We start from the raw sequence: 27728 nt of genomic DNA on the forward strand, positions 1-27728 counted from the left end.
TAATTTGACTTTTTCAAAATGCAAGCTGTACTTAAAGTGAAGCATCTAAAAAGTTAAGGTGATAATCAATCCATTCCTTTATCAAGTTATAAAACGCATGCACAACTAGTTATATAATATGAAATCATTAACCCTTTTTTTTTTCTTTTATCAAAGATTCACATGTTTTATTTTATTATTGGATGGTATTATTTGTATCTTAAGTTGTGTATAACTCATGTTCAACTTAAATACAACTTAGTAAATAATTAAAAATTAATCATATAAACATCATTTTTCTTTATCATCTAAAATGCATCTTACACTCTAAATTACTCTTATTCAAGACTAATATATAAAGATAGATAAAATATTCACTATTTTTACAAACAACTAACTACCAAATCAATTATTCATAGGAAAATCCTATGGTGCTTACACTCAAAATCATCATGTGATGCTGATAATACGTGGTGCATTATAAGAGTGCCACATGTGTGAAAATTGTGCTACTTTTAGTACGCCGTTCATATTGGCATTGTGATGGAAGGTCAAGGGGTTTTGTTTCCGTTATTTTGATGGTAATTAATTAAGTATAATTAGTTGTTGCCTAATGAAAGTGGATTGGGCCGCGAAAAATACCGTGGAAATTGGGGCTTTTATCTTTTGATGGGAGGTACATTGGATAATTTGCATAAAATTATAACTTGGCCTTTAAATTACCACGATGACCAAGAAAAAAAAACCAACATAGTACTAATATAATAGATTCTCTAAAAATTTGTTTCTTTAATTCTTAATATATATGTTTAACCATTTCTTATTATGTGAGCATACAATCGAAAACTATATAACAATAATATTAATATAGAAATTGTTATTATTATGGAGAGAGATCAAGTAACATAGTTACTAAGAAGACATGGTTACTAAATTTTTATTATGAGTTGACAAAAATCAACCACAAAAATTTAACATTTTCACATTGGAACATTCTTAATGCATGGATATACTTATAAAAACTTTTTTTTGCAGTGAATGAAATAGTTGAGCACTTTATTATTGCAACCGGTTGAAAAGGAAGTCAATGTGATTGAGGTCACACATCACAACATATGTTAACCTTAATGTTCATAAGTTTAAATCCCTGTTTTGTGTACAGTCCATCATATTTTTTTTTTTTAGTTTTATGCATCGAGGATATTTATTTATAGGATTATGCCAAGTGTATATTAAAATTAGTCACTAATATAAAATACATGTTGTGGTATAAATATACGTTGAAAATAAATGTCAAAATTAATATTTTTTTATACTGAAATTCAATTTTTGTAAGTCAAAATTAGTATAATCTAATTAAAAATTCATATTTTATGTTTTGCATTTTTTACTTAATTAATAATTTAGAAGTCAAAATTAATATAGTCGGTATTTTATATTTTTGCAATTTTTTTTTTTGGTAAACATATTTTTGCAATTTTACTAAGTCAAATTTGTCTCTCATACTCTCATCAATATGACAAAAATAAATGTTGCTTTGAATGTTCTTTCAATTAGATATGAGGACTAAGGTAGAATGTTCTTATTGAAAAAAAATGGCCAACAAAGCTTATTCTACTTTGATGAAGACATTAAAAACTTCCTAAGTTACAATTCTACACCACTACCCAATATGTTACCACCAAAAAAGCCTGAATTTCTACAGCCTACTGTGCGACCCAATCCACTTCCATTAGACAACAATTTACTTATATCTAATTAATTACCATAAAAATAACGGAAGAGAGAATCCCTTGGCCTTTATCACAATGCTACTATAAATAACGTACTAGGGACAACATATTTTTATACACGTGGCAGTTTTATAATACACCACCTATTATCAGCATCACATGATGATTTTGAGTGTAAGCACCATAGAATTTCCCTTATTCATATATATATATATAAGTTAAACAAATTTGTTCTACAAATGTTGATAATTATTTTTAGGGTTATACTACGGTGTATATCAAAATCAGCCACTAAAGTCAGCCACCAATATAAAATACATGCTGGAATATAAATACACATTAAAAATAAATTAAACCACACATGTATTTATACATAAATACATTAGTGGCTAATTTTAATGACTGATTTTAATATACAAATAACATTTTTTGTTAAGTGATAAACGCTAATTGTATTATTTTTTTTTTCTTTTAGATTAGATTTTTAACAAAACCTCAAAAAACAAAAGACATTTGGTCAAAATAACATCTTCCCAACATTTTAGAGTTTTAAATAATTCTTTTATTTAGAAATTATTGATTTAAGTATTAATTAGTCACGCATTTTCCCACTTTTACAATTACACCCAAATTCAAAATGTTTGATAGGCGCAATAGGAGGGTATTTCCGGGAATCCAAAACTTGAATAAGCTGAAAACCCTAGCTATAAAATAAGTTCAGAGAGCCAAGTTCCTATCTTTCAGCAGAAACCCTAGCTAGCGCCCAAATCGCAACCCAGTCGGATCCCGCACTCAAATCCAGCAAGTACGATTTCGTGCACTCACGACGAATTTCAAAGTCTCTTTCTTTCGTTGACTATGTTCTATGAATTTTTTGTTAGTAACTAACTTTTGCAATTTGCTATGTTCTTTTCGGAATCAATTTTTCAGAAATGAAGGTCATTGCTGCGTATTTGTTGGCCGTATTGGGAGGCAACACTGCCCCTTCAGCTGATGATATCAAGAACATCCTTTCCTCAGGTCCCTATTTTCCAACATCTTAAATTCTTTTTATTTTTATTTTTTTTTATATTTTAAATATTTGAGCTGGTCAAGTGTTAGATGTATGAGTTGGATTTACCATGGTCAATTGTTTTATGAGTTAGATGTATGGTTTTCTTATTTATTATGTTATTGTAATAAAAAATGTTATTCGTACGCCAAAATCTGCTACTAATATCAGTCTCGAGTTTATTTATGTATAAATACATGTATGGTTTAATTTATTTTTAATGTATATTTGTATTCCAACATGTATTTTATACTGATGGCTGGTTTTGGTATACACGTAGCATAGTTGGAGATTTATTGTTATTGTTAATTTAGAGTTGAGAATCTGATTGGTAAAACATTGACTTTCATATAAGATATGTTACTGGAGTTAAATCAAGTTTGGTTGCATTTTCATATGTTAATTAACTCAGATGCATTAGTTGGTGTTTTATTCCTAATTATTTGATTTGTTGATTTGTTTATATTGTTTTGGTATTCAGTTGTAGTAGACATTACAGTTTTCTTCTCCATATAGAATTAAGTGTGTGTTTTTTTTTTCTTTTGAGACATGAAGTATAATGTATTGAAATCTTTGAATTGGAGTACATGTAACATTGAATTTTAAATCATTCGAGGATGCTCTTCCATGCTGTTGAATTGTTGACCACTTTTGTTTATGATTTATAGTTGGAGCTGAGGCTGATGATGGCATGATTGACTTGCTCTTGAGTCAAGTGGAGGGCAAAGATGTCACTGAGCTAATTGCATGTGGAAGGGAGAAGTTGGCTGCAGTGCCTTCTGGTGGCGGTGCAGTTGCTGTTGCTGCTGCTCCCGCCGCTGGAGGGGGTGGCGCTGCACCTGCTGCCGAAGCAAAGGAGGAAAAGAAAGTTGAAGAGAAGGAAGAGTCAGATGATGTAAGTTTCAATATTAAACCACTATTTGATTGGTATTTAGTAAATTCATGATTTGTTGCTGATTTATGTTTCTTATTCTTTCTACAGGATATGGGTTTCAGCTTATTCGACTAGAAAGATCTCAAGTGTTTCATGTGTACAACAACACATTTTCGGTTTTAGTTAAGAGTTTCAACCCAAATCAGAAGGTTTTGTTACTTAAGTTACACATACTTTTAGGTTTCATGGGTTTTGCCATTTTTCATTTGACTTGAGACGATGTAATGACACCAAAATGCCCTATATAATTTAGTCGTGTTTTGAATTTATGCTTATTATGGGTTTGCATTTATGCTCTTCCTTATTATGAAAAATAAGGCTTGCGGTATTTATCAGTTTTGCACTTTTGCTTTGTTCTCTCTGACTAGAAAACTAGTTCATTTAAATGCTTGTGCTGCTAGCATGCGATTTATGCACATGTCAATGGATTAGAGTATTGAGTTCAACGCATAAAACTTTGGAAAGTAAAGGGAATGTTTTTTTTTTAGGTAATAAAATGGAATTTTTTTAATATATTCAAAAAAGCTTTATAAACAATTCAACATCTCTATTTGATGATTCTTAGTAACATCTTCATTTTAAAATTTTGCAACTTCTACTAACAGTTTAGAATAAACGAAAATCAGAGGTGCTGGAGGACTGAGACTCAGATAATATATAGGTTCTACACTTTTTTCATGTTAATAGTGTCTTTTTGGGTTTATTTAAAAATGGATATATCTATATATTTTTATCTAAGTACAGAAATTTTGCAATGAATTAAATAAAAATGAAATCATTTGAAAAATTTAGTAAGTTATGTTCTCGGCTATGGATAATTTTTTTTTTATTAAATATTTGACGAGGTAGACTAGAGTGGTTGGTAAACGTTATTTAACAAGTAACAATCACTACTTTAGTAGTCCCTTAAGAATAAATAACACCGAATACAGTCAATATATGTCCAAAACTCCAGAAAAACACTTCATAAGAAAAGTCTTGCTTCATGTTTTGGACATGCATACATATTAAGTACAGTCTGGCAAGTCCTTGGCGTTGACATGGCTTATGAAGATTTGATGTGCAAAAATGTTTGAGAGTTTTTGGAAAGCAATCGGAATAATGGCAAGGTGATCGCGACTCGCCGAGTCTGAACTGCTTGGCTTGGAGACTGGTACATGAAGATAAGAGCCGCTCTTTGTACAAGGCCTGTTAAAATGGTTGTTATAAAGAAACTTAAAATTACTCATGTTGAAGCTTATTCGTCTGCCCAGCTTGTAGTGCCAGCAAGGACTGACCGACAGAATTAGCCGCACAAACCATGGACCTTAGGACTTCGGTACAGTGACATTTAGGATCTTAACATCTTGGTATGGCTTATCTGTCTTGTCTGTCTTCACTTTCTCTATAGACTGTCAAAGATCAAAGTTTTTTATTGGTTAGTTTCTTTCGGACTGCAGGTTCTCAATAATCAAATACCTAAAAATAAATGGTAACCTAATATATTGTAGACAATAACTTAAGCGAGAACATTTATTGAGAAATCTAAGGAAAATGATTAAATTACACTTAAAAGCTCAAATCACAACATGGAAATTATTTTGCAAGTGAATCAGAATAGGAGCATGCAAGCAAATCCCTTAATAAACAGTGCTGAATAATTTATTGCATTAAATGATTATGATTATACAAGAATTGAAGTCGATGTACCTGAACAACATCCATTCCCTTCACAACTCTACCAAATACAGAATGCTTGTTGTCCAACCAAGGAGTGGCTACTGTGGTGATAAAGAACTGGGAACCGTTCGTATTCGGACCAGCATTTGCCATTGACACCGTGAAAGGCCTATCATGCCTTAGACTGCGAGAGAAAAAGATATTTGCTTTATGTCCCATGAACTAAACCATAACAGGAAATTCCAAAGGCCATCAGCACAAAGGTAATCATTCTATTGAGAACAGAATCAATATAGCATCTCGTTGACATAATAACATTATAAACAAAAATAATGACCTTTTGTGAAATTCATCCTCAAATTCCCTCCCCCAAATGGACTGCCCACCAGTGCCATCTCCTAAAGGATCTCCCGTTTGTATCATGAAGCCCTTGATGACACGATGAAAAATAAGATTGTCGTAATAACCATTCCGGCAGTGAGTTGTAAAGTTCTCCACAGTTTTTGGACATTCCTCTGGGTATAATTTCATATGAATATCACCCATGGTGGTGTGTAGAATCTGCAAAGGAATAATTGGAATTGTAAAGCTCTTTATCAGGGAAAGAGGTGACCAATGGGATTTGAAAAAAAAAACTTATAAAAAGAAAAACCACACAAACGAAACCCAGTCTCCTTTCTGCTATCAAGTAGCAATTTAAAAAAAAAAAAAAAAAAATAAAAAAGAAAGAAAGATAGAGAAGAATAAGAGACAGGTTCTGATACACATAAGGTTGGTTATTTGTACACATTGTGTGTGTGTGCCTCTTTTACATACTAACATAGATAACTCACCACATTGTCAGGAAGTGAGGTTGTCGCAGTCTTTCCAATATCTGAAACTGCCAAAAGCTCATCAGCAGGAGGCTTTTCATTAAACACATCTCTTCCCTTAGTTGCATCTTCAGGCTCTTCTGGTTCTCTCCGACTGATACATGACAAACTCCAAAACTTAGATACAATAAAGAGTTATATTTTGCATGTTATATGACTGATGATATGCAGGTAAAAAAAGTACAGCCTCAATGTACTGAGAAAAATGCAATGAAACCCACTCCACATGAGATAATACACGGAATTATAACACTACTACATAACTTTGGACGATAAACCTGGGGTAAAATTCGGGTTTTATCACTATCAGGATCTTCTATACCTGAATAAATATATCCTGTGCTTTTTGAAAGCACAACACAGGAGAGTGGGGTCTGTCAAAGGCTCTTTGCTTTCATTGGCATTAGCAGCAGCTGAAGGAATCCTTCTTACTTTTTTACTACTTTGATCACCTTGATATAATGCAATCCTTAAGAACCTATCATTATTCTCCACCTTTCCAAGTATTCGAGCAACTTTGTTGGTGTGCAAGTTAATAATCTATAAACATAAAGAAGATGAAATACACATTAGCGAATGAAGTTTCATCCACTCACCTCACGGTATCAATAAGCAAACAAGGAAAACTTATGTAGTTATGTATGTGGAGAGATCAGATAACTTGAAAAGGTGAAATAGTTGCACAGATCAAGAATTGGCTCTAATCTATAAGGTAAGTAAACAGGAAAAAAAATCTTACTTTAATCCCAAGCAAGGTTGCATATATAATAAAATTAGAACTTTCATCAAAAACTGCGTTGGGCAATGGAGCACTTTCTGTTTTCTCTATCTCCTTCTCGACAGCCATCCTTCGGCCAAAATCAATGGCTTCCAGCCGGTATAATGGAGCATCGCTTCTTTGAAGATCTTGAGCAACCTATCAGTAAAGCAATTCATTCTGTAACACATGTTCATAAAGAGCACAAGATTCAGGGAAAATTTCTGTTAAATTATTACCTCCAAAGATTCATCATAAACTCTTCTTAGTTTACCCGTTCTGAACCAAAAGACACGTATCCTGCGGTCAGGCGATGTGATAGAAAATTGTTTACCATCCGGGCTGACCTAAAACATTGTGAAATACATTGAATGAATACCAGTAACAGTAAACTGTAAACTGAACAAGTAGTGTCTTGATTGCATATATGGTAACCAAAACTATGGGTTATGTTTGGACAAGAAAAATACCTCAATAGCTGAAACAGAAGTCTTGCATTTTACTATTTCAAAGAGGTTAGTATCACTCTTCAGCTTAAAATTGACCCTAAAAGCACCATAAAGGAGAACAAATAGAATGAGAATTTGAGAACAAATAAAACACAGACTTTGTAATGTTTGAAATCACGTAATCCATACAGTACAACAATAAAGGAGTGCCATAGCACTACAAAGGGTTTGGATTACCTAAAAATTTGTAAATGTTTTGGCATAATTGTATGTGAATTGATTAATATAAATAGATGGATGAAGTAGAAGTTAACAGTAAGCACATACTCATCTTCTGGGAATTGAAGCGTGGTGGGGCTCCAGTACTCAATGATCCCCTTTGTATCAGCAGAAATTACAGAATCATATACAGGATTGTACCTCATAACTTTAATAGGAGCCATATGTATCTACACATAGAAGCAAGGAATGACACAATTATGTAACTAACTGTGGAAAATGAAAGTAACACATTTCGAAGTCAGCTACCTCTTTGGAAATGATAGGGTCATTTGAACCCGATCGAGCATCATATATGTGCACAAAAGATGAGTTCCTATCACTAATGGCAAGCCTAGCTTTGACATCCCCTTGTTTGTAAACCCATTCCACAGCACCGGGGATATATGGCAAACGAATCATTACCATCATGTCATAGTTCACTACGTCATATACTTTGACAGAACGGTCATGTGATATGGTACAACATAGCAGACCATCAATACTAACCTGCATAGCTGAAATAAGTCATGGTTGACAACAAGCAAGCAATAATTGAAGTGATAATCAATTAACTTACGGCTAGACCTTCAATCGGACCGAGATGAGATCTGAAGTGTTTGGCAAACTCAATACCAATGGGCCTTTTCTTCCAAAATTTCAAGTGCCCTGACAACAATGTTTAAGTGATATTAAAATTAGCCAAATATACCTAATCTTAAATCATTATACATAATTATGATGAATTACTAACTAGTTACACAAAAATCTAACTTTAAAGTAGAATTAGCAACATGTCGTACCATCAATACTTCCAGTTATGAAGAATTCGGCAGCTGAAACAGCAACATGCGTAACCACATCGCGGTGCATATAACTTTTCTCGTACCTGTAAAAGAACGGAAAGAACAATTGCATCAAAGCTCAGAGAGTGAGTGAGTTTCTAAAACCCTAATTGGAAAAAGAAAAGTACGGTTGAGAGAGAGAGACATGTTGGCGGAGGGGAGAGCGTCAAGGTAAGCCTGCTCGAACTGGAGGGGACGCTTGGGGCGGGCTCGAGGGGCTGGGCCGGGTCCGATGGCGGGCTCTTCCTCAGTTACATTACCGGCAGTGCCATTCTCATGTTCCTCCATCTTTGTTCTGTTTCTTCTTCGTCTTCGAAGCAGAGAATAACGAAAGGAAAGTAAGATGCTGAGCTGAACAATGAATCAATAATAATAACAAAAGGTTTATGTGATTATGATGGAGATGCTATGCTACAATGGAGACCAACTACTACAATTCTACAAAGATGCTTCTTCCACTTCCACCTTCGAATAATTCACTACTTGAGTACTTGCCACTGGGAAGGAGGGAACTGAACTACACCTAAAACGGCACGTCGTTTTGGTGGTTTTTCCATAGGCAAAGCTAAACCGACTAACATATGGAACCATGTAACTTTTCAGCCCAATATTCATTGATGAAGAATAGAAGTATTGGGCCTAGGCCCAATTATAACAGAGGGGATGATACAAAAAAAGAGAAATAAGCACAAAACAGGCCTGGCAGAGACAGCCCACGCTAGCTAGCCTCTCCTTTCCTTGTGGTGTTCTTCCTGTTCATGGTCTCGTCAAACCACAGAGGAGATGCACTGCAAATATTTTCCATATGAACCTGAGGGGTAGTTTTAAGGTTAGAATTGCTCATCACTGGGAGAGTGGAAGAGCTCAAAACATGAATCTAGTTAAGAAAGAAGCAACACCAAAAAGCAAAAGGTACTTGCTTGGTTGCATTCAATACATATTAAAAATAAGTTAACAAACACATATATTTATACATAAATATATAGTAATTTGATGGTACAAATAGCATTGTAATACTCTATTATATAAAGTATACTGAAATTTGGTTACAATAAAAGTAGTTACTAGTTTACTACTACATATGCCACAAATGCTTTAGCTCTTTGAATTGCAGAGACGAGTGTGTGTCCGTTTCAGTGATTCTCCATTGCTGCTCTTGCTACTATACTCAACACGAATACACGATATCATTCTGATCCTCTCTCTCTCTCGTTTGTTAAGTTGCCCGTTTGGCACAGTTGACAAAATGAGTCACTGAAACCAACACGCGCTCCTACGCGCTTTTCTCTACACACACCCTCTCTGCTTCCATAGCACGTGAACCTCACCTCTCTCACTATATCAAACGCGCCACGACCCCGCTAAATAATCATTGTGAGAGTGTAACGAATAAACGAACCCAGCGTTGCATGCTGCAACGCACGCACACATTTGCACCATATCACCATCATCATTACATTCTTTTTTTTTAAATCTTTTTTTTTTCACTCACGCACACACACAACTCTCATATATAATCTCTTCATCTTCCTAACATGCTCTCACCTGAAACAAAGTGTGGCTGATAATGGTGAACACTACCACCATTGCAGCAGGTTCCGATGAATTACAAGTCGGTGGATTCCATGAAATCCTTCACTCCATGCTCCCACCTGATTCCCCCGTTCAGCTCAAATCCGTTCGCATTGCAATGGTATCATCATCATCGTAATAATTACTTAATTATTAGCTTTTTTTTCTTCATGATTAAGATGTCAATTAATTGAACTACGAATCAATGAATGAATGAATGAATGTGATTAATTAATTAACCAGGTGAGTGAGATTGACAGAGAGGAGAATCTGGTTTCGTTGAGGTACCCAAGCCTTCACTCTCTTCGCACTCACTTCACTAATCCCAACTTCGGAAAACCCGAAGCCAAGAAGATTCCAGCGCTCGACGAGAAATGCGTTATGGATTTCAATTCCGCCGTGAAAGCACTCTTCAGGATAGTCCCGATCCTCGAATTCGTCGAAAATAGAGAGTCGTGGGCCTTTTGGGCCTCGCCGGAAGAAAAGCCCATTGCCACCGCCGGTGGAGGAGCAAATAGTACAATAGCATGCAAGCAAGGTCGGTGCTGGTCTCACCTCAAGTTCACGGGAATGCTTCAGTGGGGCCAACGACGCCACGTTCGCTTCTTGGGCCGCCATGAGGCCCAATTACGGCCCAATCAACTTCAACTAGCTACCGTTGATGACACGGAGGAGAACAAGAAGAGAAACGGAAGAGATCAAGAAGACGAAGGAGAAGAAGAAGAAACGAAGACGAAGAAGAAGTTGACAACTCGTCAATGCAATGCGATTGTTGTAACCGCAAACGACGTCGTTTCGAATCATGCATCGAACAGAAACACCAAAGCGAAAAACAAGCGCCGGAAAATCGCCATTGATAGATGGTCAGTTCAAAGGTATATAACATAATCAGAATCATATCATTAAGTGTTATTATTCGTTTTTCGTTTGATTATTGAAATTTAAGTATATCTCATTGTAATTAGTCAGAGTCATAAGTGCACTTCAATTTAGTAGTGAAATTATTATTTGTTTGTTGATTTAATTATTGGAATCAATTGATTTAATTGATGTTCGTAGGTATAAGACTGCGGAGGAGAATATGTTGAGGGTCATGAAGGAGAAGGGGGCAGTGTTTGGGAACCCAATAATGAGGGCAGAGCTGAGATCAGAAGCAAGGAAGTACATTGGGGACACTGGTTTATTGGACCATTTGCTCAAGCACATGGCAGGCAAGGTGGCACCAGGCGGAACTGAGAGGTTCCGGCGGCGCCACAATGCCGAGGGCGCCATGGAGTATTGGCTGGAGAGTGCTGATCTCGTCGATGTCCGGCGCCAAGCAGGGGTTCAGGACCCTTACTGGACTCCTCCTCCTGGTTGGAGCATTGGTGATATTATCATTTCTCCACATGATCATGTTCTTGCTGTTGCTCAACTCAATGAGATCAAGCAGGAAATTCTTCAGTTGAAGCAGTAATTACTACTTAATTCATTGATTCAGATTTAAGCCCATAATTAGTATTGTTTCCTAAATTGTGAGATGGTAAGTCATTTATTGATTGATTGATTATGCATGTAACAGGGAAATGAGGGAGCTTGCAGCAAAGAAGGGAGAGGAAGCTTTGGCCACCACCCCTACTTCATGCTTGTCCAATTTACAGTCCGAGGAGAATGCTTCCTTGGGTCCAAAGCAGGTGAATTCTGCATGAATGCATCCGTGTGCATACAATAAGGCTTAGTTAATTAGTGCTAATTTCTAAGCTTAATTATTTGTACATGAAATGTGATGCTGAACTTTGATGACATGCATACACCAGAGAGACACTTCTTGTTTTTGTTTTTTCCTAAATTGTCCAAGGTTGGTTAGTATATAGTTTTAACTTTTAATGTACACTTAATTTTGTGAATTCATAATAGCCTATTTTGGAATCTCATGTGAGTGTTACATAGAAAGTGTGTTGCTTTTAACATCTTAGGTTATTTGTCAAATTTCAGGAGATCTATGTAGAGTTGGTGAATAAGAAGGTTAAAATTGAGGAACAACTGAAGGAAATTTCCCTCACTTTGAGCACCATGGCGGTAACATAATAGCCATTAGTTTATCAGTACTCTTCATTTTGCATTGGGTTTTGGGTTGAATGAATTTTGATTAGTACTACCTGCAAAGAGTTGCACAAAATGAACAGTAGTAAAACTCTTCTAGTTGAAAGTAATGAATCCTATTTGCTTGACACTGCTGCTAATGGAAGGCATTTGATGCAGGAGCAACTAGGGATGCTGAAGGAACCAACAATGTCAGAATCAGCAAATTCAGGGGATGATGCACTGATGCAAGAAAAAAGCACTGAAAATATGGAAAGCTTGGTAAGTGGCTTCCAAATTTGCAAGCCAAAAGGGGTATTTGTGTGGCCAAATAGGGATGTGTTTTCTCCAAAGGTTGATTCTATTGTCCCCATTGATGAAAACCATCCAGCTTCCAAACCCAACACTGAACACTTGTCAATGCCAATGCCTAACCTTTATTCCCATGTTAAGCCATTAGCAGAGAGACGCCCTTTGAGCAACGCTACTTTGACCCATGTCTTTGGGGCCTTTTCCCCTTGCTTTTCTCCACCATTAGACACCCCATGATCCCAAAAATTATTAACCTTATAAAGAAACCCATGATCTCACCCCTAGAGTAATATTGGCAAAGTCCCTAATACACCACACAATTTATATTTGAAGGAAAGAAAGCTCACCCTTTTTTTACTTTAGCAAAATTGAGTTAAGAAACTACACTTCATGGACATTAGTACCAGGTGGTAAGTACTTGGTCTTACATAATTGAGTTTATTATTTGCTTGTAAAAATGATCACAACTATAGTCATACTTTAAAATTAAACAAGCCAATTTTGGGATAATCAGTGTAGCAAACAGGCTTTTCTTCCGGTGGTTACTTTATTAATTTCCCTCACCAATTGTGCTGCTGGATCATGTTTTCTATTTAGCTCGTGTTAATTTTTCTATATATAAAAACAGAGAATCTTGCATATGCACCAGAAATAGAAGTCTGAACACATATTTCTCCGCCACTGTCGTAAGGCAAAGAATAACCAAAAAAAAGTTGTTAGATTCAAGAAATATAATCCATTCAGTTACAATAAACGAACTACCATGTCATTTTTTTTCTCTATTTTTCTCTAATTTTTGTATATTCTCATTTATCTATGACAATTCTACATTTTTTTGTCTTTACTAAAAAAATTTCATATATGATTACATCATTTTAAATTCCAACATATATGTATATAAACAATTGGGTTGTGAATTTTAAATTAGAGTTTTGAAATTAATTTTTAAAATATGATAATAAGTTAATAACAAATATTGTAATATCTTAATTATAAGAACAATGATTAAATGAGTATATAAAAGGTTTAGAGAGTGTAGACATAGTAAAATTGTCTAGTGAAATACATGTATAATAAGAACAAAGAACATTAATTATTTAAAGTATTAATTGCTAAGTTAAGTGAATTTTACATTTATACATATAGATATAGATTTGTGCAACTAGTCATGATCATATATGGTAATATATTTTTATTGAATGACATTATGACAATGCGTATGAAAATTAAACTTTTAGAAAAACATGAAGAACTACTTTTATTTGTGGTAATATATGACTAAATGTTATTTTAAAACATTTTTACATTGATAGTATATAAAAGAAACTCAAACGCTTGAAATACCCCAATAAATCTCAGAACCCTTGTATGTTTGCAATAATAACACTAACATAGTAACATGTGTGTTGGTTAAGGACATATTCAAAACCATGTGGAATCACCTTAGTTTTGGGACAACATACAAAAGTAGAATCAAACACTGCAATGATGTTAATATTAAATTATTAATTATGTAAAGTTGTTCAACTACATATTTTCTAACAACTTTTTCGTTGGTTTCAATTTTTAGAAAGCCCATGAAAAAAGGCAAAAAAACAAAACTTATGGAGCACTTTACCATAATGACGTTTAAGAACTAATCAAAGGACGTACAGTAAATATTTGTTCAGTTTTACCTTTTATAGTAAACAATGAAATATTAACATAATAAATTATTTCCTTAATTGATAAATAATTTTATAATTAATCCGCAAATAGCTATTTACATTCTTGTGAGCCCTATTATACTAGATTCTACAAACATGTCAAATATGAAAGAATCTCTTCCCTTTTGTGTGTGTCAGTCATATCTGATCTTCATATCCCCAGGACTATATTATGCATAAAGTAATTATCTACAAATCTACCAATATAAATGAAGGAGAAAAAACTGGAATCATATGATTGCTTTATGTTATCCACAATGACCTTATGCCCCACATGTCCTCCAATTTATTTTATGTTGACAAAATTATGGTTTATTGGTCCTTAACATAGAGTGGTCAGTCATACAACATTAGAACTCCAGGTGGCATTCACAATTCCAAAAAGCACATGCTGATTTGTGTGTAGTTGCAATTTCAATGATACTAAATTGTTTAGTGGTCAATAAATAAATAAATAGATAACTTAAATTAGTTGAGTGGTTAGTTTATTTTATTGTTTAATCAAATATTTAAAATTTAAATTTCACCTTGTGTAATTAATTGATCAGCAATATATTTTTAAATAGAGCTTGAATTAGCACAAATTAGTCATTAGTATATTAGATTAAAGGATACTATATATATAAAAAAAAAATGTTTAATATTCTTTGAGGAGGGTACAAAAATCTCAAAACCACTTTGATTAGTTTTTAAGTAGATAATGATATCACTTTAATTGCTTCTTAAGTAGATTGTGATGTTACCAACAGCAATGAATATTGCAGACCCTACTCACCATACCTACCTGCCAACTACCACTCTCCAACACCTTAGAAGTTATCAATGAGAAATTAAAAATGGCAACTGTATTAGATATTATTCTATTTCCCTTTCTGATGAGTTGCAATATCAATATCAAACTCAATTATATTGGATAATAAAATGTTACTTTAGTCCAATTGAATGATAATATAAAATCCTTTTAAAGTATTTGGACATCAACATCAAAATCAATTTATATTTTGTCTGATGAAGATTATAATCCTACCAATTGAGAATGAGAAGTATGGTCTAATGTAAGTAAATAAAGGACATATAATATTGACAAAAAATAATAATGATAATTATAGAGGGCATAATCAAATGGAAATGCTGTGAGATCAAACCACTTCAATTCTTCAGGTTCCTTTGCACTTTTGCACTCTCAGTGTCTAAGCTTTCCAGCAATGAAAACTTGAACAGGAGTTAGTCACTGTTGAAAAATTTGCATTCTTCATGATAGATTCTCTTGTCTCTCCACAACTACAAATCTGAGAGAATAGCTACAAATTCTTGACAGTGAAAGTGTCTTCTTTCTCCCCTCAAAACTCTACAATAACCAAAAGTTACTAAGAATAGGTGACATGATAACATCACATGAATAGTTCCTTGTGTCACTGTCCATGTCACATTCTCAATTGTTCAAAAGAACATAATGATCTCATCCCAAAAATGAAGTCAGTAACTTAATTTGTGAGCAAGAATTTAATGTGTTCAATTTGTAGCTATACTTTTCTTCACACTTGACTTTTTAACCTTTAACATCAACATCAGCATCAACTGTTCTTGAACTCTTTGTCTGGTAGCCAATTCCACATTTTTTGTAAGCAGCACATTTTTTTTTCTCTCTCATTTCTCATATATAAATCTTGAATTTGGATCCTCTAAAGTGCGGAGGTAAAGTGCAATGTTTTAGACCATTGATGAGAAAATTAACGGCCAGAGTAACTAATCATGCAATCTGTGTCGTCAATTTTTTTCCCATCAATTGTTCAGACATTGCACTTTACTCTCCGAAGTGCATTCGGATCTGCACTTTAGAGGAGCCTGAATCCATAAACGTTAGTATATTCAACCACATCAATGTATATTATGAATTTGGAGAGAACTATAGTAGTTGTAAACTGCTTCAAAAGGGCAATAATGGTTGGCAACTACTCAAATGAAGATGCTAAAAACATCTTTTTATGAAGATTCTTGTGTTAAAAGTGTACTTTGTTTGTTTAGCCACACTTTAAAAAAAATAACACTTTTGCAACACATCAAAATCAAACCATACATTTTATCATCTAATGGTAAAAAAGAAGTATCTTCATATGAAGACAATAGTAAAATCTTCATGGTAGTATCCACCATAATGGTTTACCACTATAGATTTCTTTTCCTAGTGTATAATCTCTTCAAGCTTTCTAAGGACTAGCTTTATGTTAGGCCTAACTGAAGGTGAAGGGGAGCAACAAGCCATTGCAAGTTGGAAAAACTTGAGAATGCTTTCTTCACTGACCGAATTCTTCTTGTCATCTCTGCTGTTTCTAAGGAGAATGGCTGGATGGTAAAGATCAGCAGTTCTATGTGCAAGAACAGCATTTCTCATGAAATTGGGAAGATAGAAATCCTCATCAGGTGTCGGATGCTCGTTGATAGGTTCCTTTCCCGAAAGCAATTCGAGGAAGATCACACCAAGGCTGTATATATCAGTCTCTTCACTTGCATCCTTCATCTTGATGAGCTCTGGTGGCTTGTATCCTTGAGCAGCCGAGCTTTCGAGCATTTCTTGGCCGGCAGTAGGATTCAGCAGAAGGTGGAGGCTGGAATCTGAGATGTACGGTTGGTAAGACCGATCCAAAAGGATGTTTTTCGATTTGAGGTTTCCATGGATGATTGGTTTGTCTAGTCCAGTGTGAAGATGCTCTAATCCTTTGGCTATACCGTAGGATATTTTGCATATGTTAGACCATTTGTAACACTCTCCATTTCCATCTGTTAAGTGAACATTGTTCATCAATAATTATAACATAAAGTTTTCAATATATATATATATATATATATATATATATATATATATATATATATATAACAGAAAAAGTAATTATCTAAATAGGGGAAGAGACCTATTTAAATAGGGGAAGAGTAGGTTGATGATTCAAATAGCAAGTTCTGAAATCTATCTATTTGATCACTAGTTCAAACTAAGGGTACAATTAAGAAAAATGCAATGTTTACCAACAGATCAAAATATTCACTAAAAATGCAAAAACAGAAAGCAAAGCAAAACAGAACTATTTGATTCAAGTTGAAACAAATATCAAGCACTTAGAAATAGGGAATTACTTAGCTACTAAGATTAAGAGTTACAAGACAAAATAGGTTGTTTCTTCAGCATTGTAACTTCCATAATTCCCATAATTCAACATCCTTCATCTCAATTAGAGATACCAAACAAAACATGGAATAATTGAATTATCTAAAAAATTTTCAGGAGATCAGGCACTGTGAATGCCTTCTAGATCCTTATCTTGACAAAATCAGAACACTTCATCAAATGAACATTTCAAACAAAAAAGAAGAATTTAACAAGCAAAAGATTCATTACCTCTAATGAATTGAGTCAGATTTCCATTCCTATAGAAAGGATGAACAAGTAGCTTCTCACCCCTTGGACCTGTGTAGAATCCAAGAAGAGGCACCAAATTGGGGTGCCTCAACCTTCCAAGAAACTGAATCATCTCATCCAAATCTTCACCTCTTGTGGTGCAAACTGGCCTCAGAAACCTCAAAAGCCTCACCTTGTTGCTCCTCTGAAGCAAAGCCTTATACAAAGTTCCATAATTGGACTTCCCAATAACCTCACCAGGAGCATCCAAAATATCACAAATTGTCAAATCCTCACCACCATGGAAGATGATCAAGTCCTCCTTCATAGCCACCTCCTCTTCTTCTTCTTCCTGTTTCTGCTGTTCTGAGCTCTCTATATCCTTCCTCTCACTTCCATCTCTTGATGATAATCTTTTCAAGTATAAGAACACATAAAGTGCAACAATTACAAGAAATGTAGCTGAAGCTAGTACTAGTACTAGTATCACCATAAGGGTAGTTTTCATTTATCTGAAAGGGAAATAAATAAAAACAAAAATCTTATCTTTTTTGTGACCCAGAAGCAAGTTAAGATTTTGAGATAATGGGGTGGCATAAAATGGAGAATTAAGATCTGGGTATCATGAAAGAGACTGAAAAGAGTTCATTTTTTATGGGGTAATAGTGTTCCCATGTGAGTATAGGACAAAAGGAAGCATGTGTAATGGGAACTTTTTCTTGTGGTGTGGGAATGGGAAGTTACCTGAGAAGGGGGCAATGGAAATAATGGTTTATGAGATGAAGAAGTGGACATGGAAGAGAGATGGCAGAGAAATTTTTGTTGTTGTTGGCATTGAAGTGAAGTGAATGAGTGTGAAAGGAGAGAGTTAAAACTCAAAAGAACATAACAAGCTGCTGGAAATGCTGTTATGAACTGTGTTTGTTGGTGTGTGGGAATGGATCAATGAAAGACAGATCTACGGCATGTGATGTATATTATTATCTGAAATAAAACAAAAATATATGAGATTGAGATGTACAAAAAAAAAATCATTAATTTAGTTATTATATATATATATATATATTAAAAATATTATTTATACATTAAAATTAGTCTTAGTATATATATACAAATTATAAATAATATATATTTTAAATATATTTTATATTAATAATTAATTTTAATATATATTTAATATAATTATTTTAGTATATATATTTTTTATAAATAATTGATTTAATATTTAATATTTAATTTTTAATTTATACATAATGCAATACCATGATTGTATCTAAAATTTGACTGTTGTGTCTGATTATTGTTGTGAAAGTACTCATTTGCCACCAAAGTTTTTAACTATTTATTTACTATTTGTGGGTGATTGTGTATGATTATCATTTATTTTTTTAGTAACTACTATATTCATATAAAATTGCTAGTGATTTACATAATATCTTAGGTATAAATATGAATGAAGTTGATTTTAAAAGTTTTATCATTTACCGAAAATAAGCCATGAGAACTTGTATCTTTCATCTAAAGCTTTGAGTAATTTAAAGAAAACAAAAATAGAGTAACATTTAAAATCTTTAACTATAATGTTTAGCAAAACTCACAAGAGATTTACAAGTGAATTATACTCTTACTCATTAAAGTGTAATATTTAAACTAAAAATCCTCCTATTGATTTCTAATTTTATCTAAACTATTATTTTATTGCTAAGTATGAAAATATTTTACCACTTGCATTAAAAAAAATGAAATGGGCATATTAAAAATCAACTATTATATAGTTAGTGATATATATAATATGGTTGTTTTATTTTAAATTAAAAAAAAATGGTTTCTTCATATGCCACCAAACATAATAATCAATAATCAAAGACCTCCAACTTCGCCGCTGATTGTCTCTGACCAAAGATAATATCCTCATCTAATATTCTATGGTGTTTAAGTGAATAATTTTTTTCTTAATCATATGAAATCACTAATAATATGTTTTAAGTATTGACATTTGAATACATTGAGTCATTTTTGTGACAACTTTTTTTTATATGAAAAAAATATTAGTATTTTTGTTAAAAATAAAATTATTGGGTGTAATTACATATAGGTGGATTTTGTAAGCGTGTTACAACACGTAGGAATGTGTTGCAATACGTGGCAACACTCCAGTCAATACACAAAAAATGTATTGAATATTTTTACAATAATATAATATACTTTAAATATTAATATTTAAACAAAATACCATCTCTACTTTTATATTAAAAATAATTTTTGCCATTCTTGTAATCATAAATTCTCAATTATATATTCTTTAAAAGTGCATTAATCTTTCAATTTTTTCTACTAATATTTACTTAATTTTATTCTTTTATCTTCCTCTTTCTTTTTCTTCTCTCTCCTTGTAAACTTTTTAAAAAAGGTTGATTTTTTAGTTTCACTTAATTTACTTTTATTCTCTACCAAAGACAATTTAACAAAAAGTTGTAAAATTTTTGTTATATAGACAAATTTTTACTAAGATTTTGCTTGGAAATTGAAATGCTTTAATTGAATTTTCTTCGATTACAATTTTTTATTTTGAATGAAATAGATATATTAGTTTGTTTTTCTCTTGTTTATTAATATAGTTGAATTATTATTATTTTTTTGTTAATTTTAAGTGAGATAAAGAGAAGAAAAATTAAAATTCTCACACTATAGGTGGAATTGTGGAAATTAAAAACTCCTATTTCTAACTAATTAAAATTCTTCAATAAAAATTCTTGAAATTTATAAATCCTTTCAATGTAAATCCAAACACAGATTTTCCCAACAAAAAATTTAATTTCCACCTTGAATTATTACCTATTGCCATTCAAATACTTTTGCATTTCAAATTCTAATAAACTCTTTTTAAAATGATTGTACTATTATCACTATGGATATTATTGACATTTCAATATACTTTCATATTACATTTTTTTAGAGAAAAACCTTGTATATTACATTTTTTTAGAGAAAAACCTAAAATAACTGTGACAATTACCTCAAAAGACAACGAAGCCCTTGACAAGAAAAAAACTTAACCTGGCCCCTGACAATTACCTCGAAAGGACAACGAGGTCTCTATGTAAAAAAAATCAATATTATTTTTTTTGATACAGGAGCTAAAAAGTCCCAAAAAAAATCAAGGGCCGAATTGAATATTTTTTTTTCTTAGAGACCTCATCCTTTCGAGGTAATTGTCAGGGATCGGATGTGATATTCACTCTTTTTTTTAAATAAATCACTTTCACTATGGCAACTATTTTCAAGGTAGAAAAGTGGAAAGTAGAAACAACTATATATGAAGCCAACAATTTTTTTTTTTTCTTTTATTGAAAATATGATATCATGTAGGGGGACCAAACTTTGATGATATTGATATATAAACATGACAATGCTCAAAAGACAACAGCTTTGAAGGTTCTTTGAATGGAAAAAGGCGCAATCTATGGAGGCATAGCATGGTCCTCTTCCATAATAGAGGCATTGTGACATACAAAAGGTAGCAAGATACTACATTACATTTGGAAATTTTCAATCTTTATCAAAAAAGGGTTGTAAAGGTTGGCGACAAAATACTCTTTTTCCTTTTGGAATTATAGCTATTCTCTTTTATTCTTTTACTTCACATTATTTTATTTTTGGAGATTCCCTAGAGAATATTATTTAATATTTTCCAATAGAAAATAACATTAGTTAAAGGAGATAATGCATGTCACTCTAAGGTTGCGTTTGTTTATTGTCTTTTAAATACATGGACACAAACATAAATACACAAAGAGACATATACATAAAGATACATAAATTTTTTATTGTGTTTGGTGATACTAAACAAGACACACAGTATAAACTAAATATCAATTTTACCCTTATATCATTATCAATGAAATAAGGACAAGAGTGAATTACTAAGGATAAAAGAGTAAGTATTTGTGTCTCATCAATGTATCTCTGTGTTTCATCTTTTTTAAATGACACCAAATACATGTATTTTATGTATGTTTGTGTGTCACCGTGTCCTTCAAAAATTCGTGTCTCAGCAAACAAACGATAGATGTGTACCACCGTGTCTATGTATTAGTGTCTATGTCTCATCAAACAAACGCAGCATAAGGTAACGTTTGGTAGAGAAACAGAGACGACTGAGACTGAGACTGAGACTAAAAGACAGAGACTAAGAGATAGAAATTGAAATAAATCTCAGTATTTTGTTTGGTGCAAAATGGGAGACAGAAATTGAAACAAGAATAAAACTGTAATTTAATTTGCACAAAGGGTAAAATTAGAATTAATTAATTGAAATGAGGGTATTTTAGGTATAAATTGTTATTAAAGTTTCAATTTCCATCTCTAAAAATTTTAGTCCCTGTGTCCCCACTTTTTAGAGGTACTGAAATACTGAAATTTTAAAGACAGAGACAAAAATTTTAGTACTAATCTCTAAACCAACAAACATGATACTGAGTCTCAATCTCAATATCTCATAACAAACACTACACTACCTAATTGATCATATTAGTTAAAAGTATTCAAGCACGTTTAATTGTGGAATTTTGATAGATCCAATATATTAATACTAGTATAATTGTATTTATCAATATATGCGTACACAATTTAGATGTTAATTAAGAATTTTTCTCAATTCATTTTTTTCCGAAAAGACTTAATGTTAATGAGTTAGGTTTATTGGAGTTGGAGTGACTCATTTTATATTATTAGCGTAATAGATTTTTGTTTTAATCTTCTATTAGCTTTTTTAAATAAAACTTAGATTCGTAATAAATTAATTTTTGACCTATCGAATTAGAGAATATAGTAAAAAAATGATTTTAATCTCAAACCCCAAAAAATAGATTATTTTTATTTCATAATAAATAAATGTTAGCTCGACTCAAAAAAATTGACTCAAAAAAATTGAAAAAGAATAGATATTGTCATTGTCAAATCGATAATGTTATTCATTTATTATATATTATTTCCAAATAATTTAAGATTTTTTTATTATTATGATTAACAGAATAAAAACTAATTTATTAAAAAAATCATATAAAGAAGGGGTGATGATATCACTAAGAAAAGATATATGTTAGGATTTTCTTTTTTACTCAAAATCAGAATTTGATGATGGCATGATGAGAATATTCCCCCCATGCACTATAGATTTTGGAGGTGGTTGTCGTACTAAAATGGGAACCCAATGATAATGGGTTTTAGAAATTGTTGATAATTCATCTGTGAAAGATTATGGTCCACTTAAATAACACATTAAATATATAACAATTATGATATACTAGTTTATAGCTGTCGGTAATTATTGTTGATAAGACATTTGATAAGGTTTTAAGAAAAATAACATGATTATATGAAAATACTTGTAGATTACTCTTGGATTAAGAAAAAAAAAATATGTTCAATAAATAAGAGTTAATTTTTAAACTCTTTAAATTTGTAGATTTCGTAAAAAATACTTTAGTTTGTTTAAATTTTTTAAATTCAAATAAGTTTTATTTTCTTTTATTTGACCAAAAGTTTAAAGAAAAGGGACTAAAATTTCCTAAAATTAACTAAATAAATTTGTTGCATTTAGAACTTGAACTTTAAGATTAAACAAAAAAAAATTATAGTTAAAAAAAAAAATAGATGGTACATTTTTTTTTAATATTCAAATTCTTAATGAAAGGGTTTAAATATCACTGATAAAAGACAAGACAAGAGAAAACAAAACAAAACTTTTTTTCCAAAAATTACTTAATCAATCTATAATGTATAGGCTATTTTTTTTTTTTTGGTGACTATCTATAATGTATAGGATCTTGTTGTATATAATATATTATATAACCTGAGAAAATGTGAGTGAGTCACCTCCCCAACTTACATTCCTTTGATAGAATAATGCAATATATTTTACCATATCAAATTTTATTTTTTAAATAAAAAATACTATATATACACTAAAAATTAATCACTAAATTAATTATTATATATTTTTATATAAATATAAATATTATTTAACTTATTTTTAATATATATTTTATAATTTAATATATATTTTATATAAATAATTAATTTAATAATCATTTTTATATACATATAATATAATTATTCTTAAATTATGTAATTTTAGTTTACATAAAATTAAACTAAATATATACTAAAATTATCTATTAAAATTAATTATCAGTACAAAATATATATTAATATATAAAATACATATTAAAAATAAATTAAATTACTTACATATTTATACACAAATATATAATAACTAATTACTAATCATTTGTATGTATAGATAGTATTTTTAGATTTTTATTCTTTTTAACAGTTTATATTTGTTGTCCTATTAAATTTATTTTTTAATATTCTTTCACTCATCAATAAAATTTGATTTTTTTTTTATTTAAATCCCCAGAGAGAAGACAATAATAAGTGGTGGGAGCATCACAAAAACAAGCTTTTTTTCTAATATCTAAATCCATTATCCAATTCCAAGTTTCCAACTTTAGCTTATAGCTTCTTAAAAATCCTTTTTTTCCTTTGTGTTCTTGCATCTTGTTGTTCAACAACACCACCATCTTGTTGTTCTTAATCCCACACACAATCATTTGTTGTTGTTTTGTTCATCATTTCAATTTTCAGGTTCACAGGTTTGACTTTAAGGAGCTTCGGAAAAAAAACTTGCCCTTTAATCTTTATCATAAGGTTGTATGTACATTGATTATTGCATGATGTTTGTACTCTCTTCAATTTCAAAAAGTTTGCTTTTTTTTTTTTTTGTATCCATTTTGTTAAGTTAATCAACTTTCTTGATCTTGTTTAATTAATGAATTAATTAGTGTTCCCTTTCCATAGTTGTATTGGTTCTTCTTTACATTTAGGTTATGAATTTGGAAGTTGAATTGATTTTTACTTGCATGTATAGCTATTCTCTGTGATGTAGGTTAATTATATCTATTCACCATCATAATCTTGAGCTAAGTTTCCATACTGCAATTTATATCCATTCTTGAAAGAATCTGCTAGAAGTTTCACTGAACATGGAAATGCCTTAGGGTAAGGGCTTTACCAGTTTACCCCCTCATTACTTAGATTAGCATTTGAAGTTGTGTGTGATTGATGAAATTTAGAGAGATATGCAATGAGTGACATATTAAGTGTTAATTAATCATCTAATCATTACTATTTGGGTGAATTTCATTGACTGTTCTTGAAGTTGGGCGATATTACGCACGACACTCCTCATTTGTAAGTTTCTAGGCCAACCTTTCCAGGGATTTAAGTTATATGACATTTGGTATCATTCTATTTTATGAAGAATGGCACTATGATTGCGTTTGGTAAGTGTTTAAGGTTAGAACAAAAGACACAAAGATAGAGATAAGATAGAAAAGTTGTGTATCTGTTCTTATCTTTATCGATTTCAATTTGGAGTAGACAAAGTATTAGGCAAATTTCATCTGAGGATAGAGACATTTTGATTGTTTCTATATCAGTTGCATTTTCTGTCATGACACTAGACAAGCCTAACCTCTGCTATGCATTAAAGCGTGTCGAGAGTAATATCACCTTTAATCAAGAAAGTTCTGTGTAATTTACCCTTAACATCATGTTAAAGGGAAATTCCAATTTCAACATATCTTTGTGTGATGGCTAAATAAATATTTGGGATTTTTTTTTTCTAAATTTGTTAGCAGTTGCTTGGAATATAGCAGAGGCATTCTGAATCCTACTTGGGTTTATTGAGCTTTCAATGGGAGGTGTATTCGGAAGGCATGATAGCCATAAAAGATGGATTTACGGAACCAAAATTGAGAATAAAATTGTTGAAGCAATGCAAAAGAGGGAATCTAAAGGATCTTCGGTGAAATCATTCAACACTATAATCTTGAAATTCCCAAAAATTGATGAAAGCTTTAGAAAATGCAAAGCCATATTTGAGCAGTTTGGTAGGTTTGTACTTCAAATCTATGCTTTTGCTAAATTTTTGGTCAGTGTTTTCTTAGAATCCTATTATTATGCCTACTTCATGTACATGCTGCAGCTTTTTTTGTGGTTTTCTGCTAATATGTGTGTGTTTTTGGCTTTGCTAATAGATGAGGATTCGAATGGGGTAATAGATCGAGAAGAGTTGAAAAATAGTTTCAGTAAACTGGAAATTTCTATTACTGAGGAGGACTTGAATGATCTCTTTAAAGCATGTGACGTCAATGAAGATATGGGAGTGAAGTTCTCTGAGTTCATTGTACTCCTTTGCCTTGTCTACCTTCTCACAGACGATCCAGCAGCCCTTCACATTGTATCCTTGCACATGATTCTTGAACTATCTTAATTTCTTTATGATAAGCTATATACGCATTCGTAAAAGTTTTGAATTTGGAATACCCTTTTCGGCCATTTGGCTAAGATTAAGGGTGGTTTTTTATTTTGATCACCATAGAAGTTCCGAATTTGGAAGGTAGAGTAGTAATGCTTGCTCCTTGAATCGTATGTTCTCTAACCTCTTATTGATATTTAAGTTGTTTAGATTTATTATTGTAAATTCAAGTCCAAGAAAATGATTGTAGATTCTTCAGAGATGTTTGGACTTAATGAACTATTCATGCATTGACATTAATATGTGATAGTAGCTTTGAGAAATTTTGTCATATGGCGAAAATAATATGAACAGATTTTGCGTTTGCCATACTTATAAGTTATAATCCCTGGATTTCCCTTTCTTGCTATCTTTTCGAAAGAGAAATTTCCATGACTTCCTTAGAAATCACAAATTGGGTTGCCGGATCTAGAGGCCACGTTCGAGACTTTGGTCGATGCATTTGTGTTTTTGGACAAGAACAAGGATGGTTATGTCAGCAAAAGCGAGATGATTGAGGCGGTAAATGAAAGCCGGGAGCGTTCTTCCGAAAGAATAGCAATCAAAAGATTTGGTCAGTTATCTGTCCCCATTCCTGTATGTTTGAATAAGCATATCATATACACTGAAGCAGGCATTTTCTAGTTTAAACACAGACATAATCATGTTGGCATTGGCACCATGCAATAATTGGCAATTATGGTTATAAGAAACTAACACAAAACTTATGTTACATTTAGTCATCAAGCTAGATCATAAGATATTCTCTTTTTATTAACATTTATATTCTCCACAAAAATGCTGCAGAAGAAATGGATTGGGATAAAAATGGAATGGTGAGCTTCAAGGAGTTCCTTTTCGCGTTTACTAGGTGGGTTGGAATCGACGACAAGGAAGATGAAGAGGCCTGAGGCCTGAAGCTTGTCATCTATAAGTGCCTTATACTGCTTCTGTTGTTAGTAGCTGGTAATAAAAAAACAAAATGTTTCAGGCTCCAAAGAAACCTGAAAATTAAAAAAATGGAGGCTTTTCTTGTTTTAGTTTGCAATAAAGGGCTGGTTGCTACACTTTGATCTGCAATAAACCTTTCATAGATGAAGTTCATTTGTAAATAGGCAGAAAAGTGTGTATAACTGTGAGTGCTATGTTGAAGATGTGTTAAAATATTTTACCTTGTAACTGCTACCATGTTTATTAGACAGCCTTCTTCAGTAGTTTTTCTCTTTTGCTTTATTATTCCTATTATTGATAGGCAAGTTCATTCCCTTCCAAGTGCCAAGTATGGAAAAAGTTTGAGTTCCAAGGTTAAGATTAGAAGGTTTATAAGTTTGATACATTATATACTTCTTGAGCTAACTTTTTAGGTAAGTTAAACACATTCAATTTCTAATATGATATCAAAGTCTATCAATTCCAATTTAGTTGGGCCTTACCTCTTAACCAATTTGGATTGGTCTAGTGGTTAGCTTACTAGTCTGCTTGAGCAAATGATGGGGGGTTTGAATTTCGAATTGTGCATGTAGCAGCTAATTGTTAGTTGCAAACCCTTAAATAGAACTCTGATCTGCGATGAATTAATCTTTGACTTGTTCAGCTGAACTCTGATCTGCGATGAATTAATCTTTGACTTGTTCAGCTGAAATATTGTGAGAAAACAAAAAAAAAATAGTTGGGTCCTGTCTGGTAGACGTTTCATTTAGAAGTTTCATTTAGAAGTTGATTAAATGGAAGCGACATTTGAGATGATAAATCTACTTGTATAAATATCAATTTTTGGCAGTTCA

At 32.2% G+C, this 27728-nt stretch overlaps 5 protein-coding genes across 12 annotated transcripts; 3 read left to right on the plus strand and 2 right to left on the minus strand.

Annotated features, from left to right (window-relative positions):
* Positions 1–2170: 2170 nt before the first annotated feature.
* Positions 2171–3972, plus strand: LOC112719690 (large ribosomal subunit protein P2B). 2 transcript variants are annotated; one of them, XM_025770342.3, is made up of 4 exons: positions 2171–2517; positions 2643–2732; positions 3432–3658; positions 3746–3972. In XM_025770342.3, exons 2-4 carry the CDS (start codon positions 2645–2647, stop codon positions 3770–3772), a joined length of 342 nt encoding a protein of 113 aa, XP_025626127.1. In that variant the 5' UTR covers positions 2171–2517; positions 2643–2644; the 3' UTR covers positions 3773–3972. The 2 variants fall into 2 exon arrangements, with proteins under 2 accessions (XP_025626127.1, XP_025626128.1); XM_025770343.3 differs by having other exon boundaries at positions 2375–2550.
* A 597-nt stretch (positions 3973–4569) lies between these two features.
* Positions 4570–9098, minus strand: LOC112719689 (peptidyl-prolyl cis-trans isomerase CYP71). The gene is made up of 13 exons (XM_025770338.3): positions 8683–9098; positions 8496–8581; positions 8273–8361; positions 7963–8202; positions 7762–7883; positions 7456–7531; positions 7225–7332; positions 6968–7144; positions 6551–6768; positions 6190–6322; positions 5694–5917; positions 5387–5540; positions 4570–5088 (listed from the first exon to the last, which is right to left on the minus strand). The coding sequence occupies exons 1-13, from the start codon at positions 8823–8825 to the stop codon at positions 5005–5007; spliced, it is 1854 nt and encodes a 617-aa protein (XP_025626123.1). The 5' UTR covers positions 8826–9098; the 3' UTR covers positions 4570–5004.
* A 1006-nt stretch (positions 9099–10104) lies between these two features.
* Positions 10105–13049, plus strand: LOC112719691 (protein DYAD). The gene is made up of 6 exons (XM_025770344.3): positions 10105–10230; positions 10353–10984; positions 11169–11561; positions 11671–11782; positions 12084–12167; positions 12351–13049. Exons 1-6 carry the CDS (start codon positions 10105–10107, stop codon positions 12717–12719), a joined length of 1716 nt encoding a protein of 571 aa, XP_025626129.1. The 3' UTR covers positions 12720–13049.
* Positions 13050–15116: 2067 nt separating this feature from the next.
* Positions 15117–18554, minus strand: LOC112719692 (putative kinase-like protein TMKL1). 2 transcript variants are annotated; one of them, XM_072206256.1, is made up of 3 exons: positions 17580–18554; positions 16353–16966; positions 15117–16140 (listed from the first exon to the last, which is right to left on the minus strand). In XM_072206256.1, the coding sequence occupies exons 1-2, from the start codon at positions 18085–18087 to the stop codon at positions 16371–16373; spliced, it is 1104 nt and encodes a 367-aa protein (XP_072062357.1). In that variant the 5' UTR covers positions 18088–18554; the 3' UTR covers positions 15117–16140; positions 16353–16370. The 2 variants fall into 2 exon arrangements, with proteins under 2 accessions (XP_072062357.1, XP_025626131.1); XM_025770346.3 differs by having other exon boundaries at positions 16055–16966; positions 17580–18230.
* Positions 18555–23949: 5395 nt separating this feature from the next.
* Positions 23950–27158, plus strand: LOC112719693 (probable calcium-binding protein CML21). Of its 6 annotated transcripts, none has more exons than XM_025770348.3 (6): positions 23950–24293; positions 24532–24644; positions 25286–25537; positions 25685–25887; positions 26350–26518; positions 26752–27158. In XM_025770348.3, the coding sequence occupies exons 3-6, from the start codon at positions 25342–25344 to the stop codon at positions 26853–26855; spliced, it is 672 nt and encodes a 223-aa protein (XP_025626133.1). In that variant the 5' UTR covers positions 23950–24293; positions 24532–24644; positions 25286–25341; the 3' UTR covers positions 26856–27158. The 6 variants fall into 6 exon arrangements, with proteins under 6 accessions (XP_025626133.1, XP_025626132.1, XP_025626136.1 ...); XM_025770352.3 differs by having other exon boundaries at positions 23965–24293; positions 24514–24644; XM_025770350.3 differs by having other exon boundaries at positions 24021–24293; positions 25283–25537.
* The last annotated feature ends 570 nt before the right edge of the window (positions 27159–27728 follow it).

The sequence above is a fragment of the Arachis hypogaea genome, chromosome 11 (genome assembly GCF_003086295.3).
Source record: "Arachis hypogaea cultivar Tifrunner chromosome 11, arahy.Tifrunner.gnm2.J5K5, whole genome shotgun sequence".
Taxonomy (NCBI): Eukaryota; Viridiplantae; Streptophyta; class Magnoliopsida; order Fabales; family Fabaceae; genus Arachis; species Arachis hypogaea.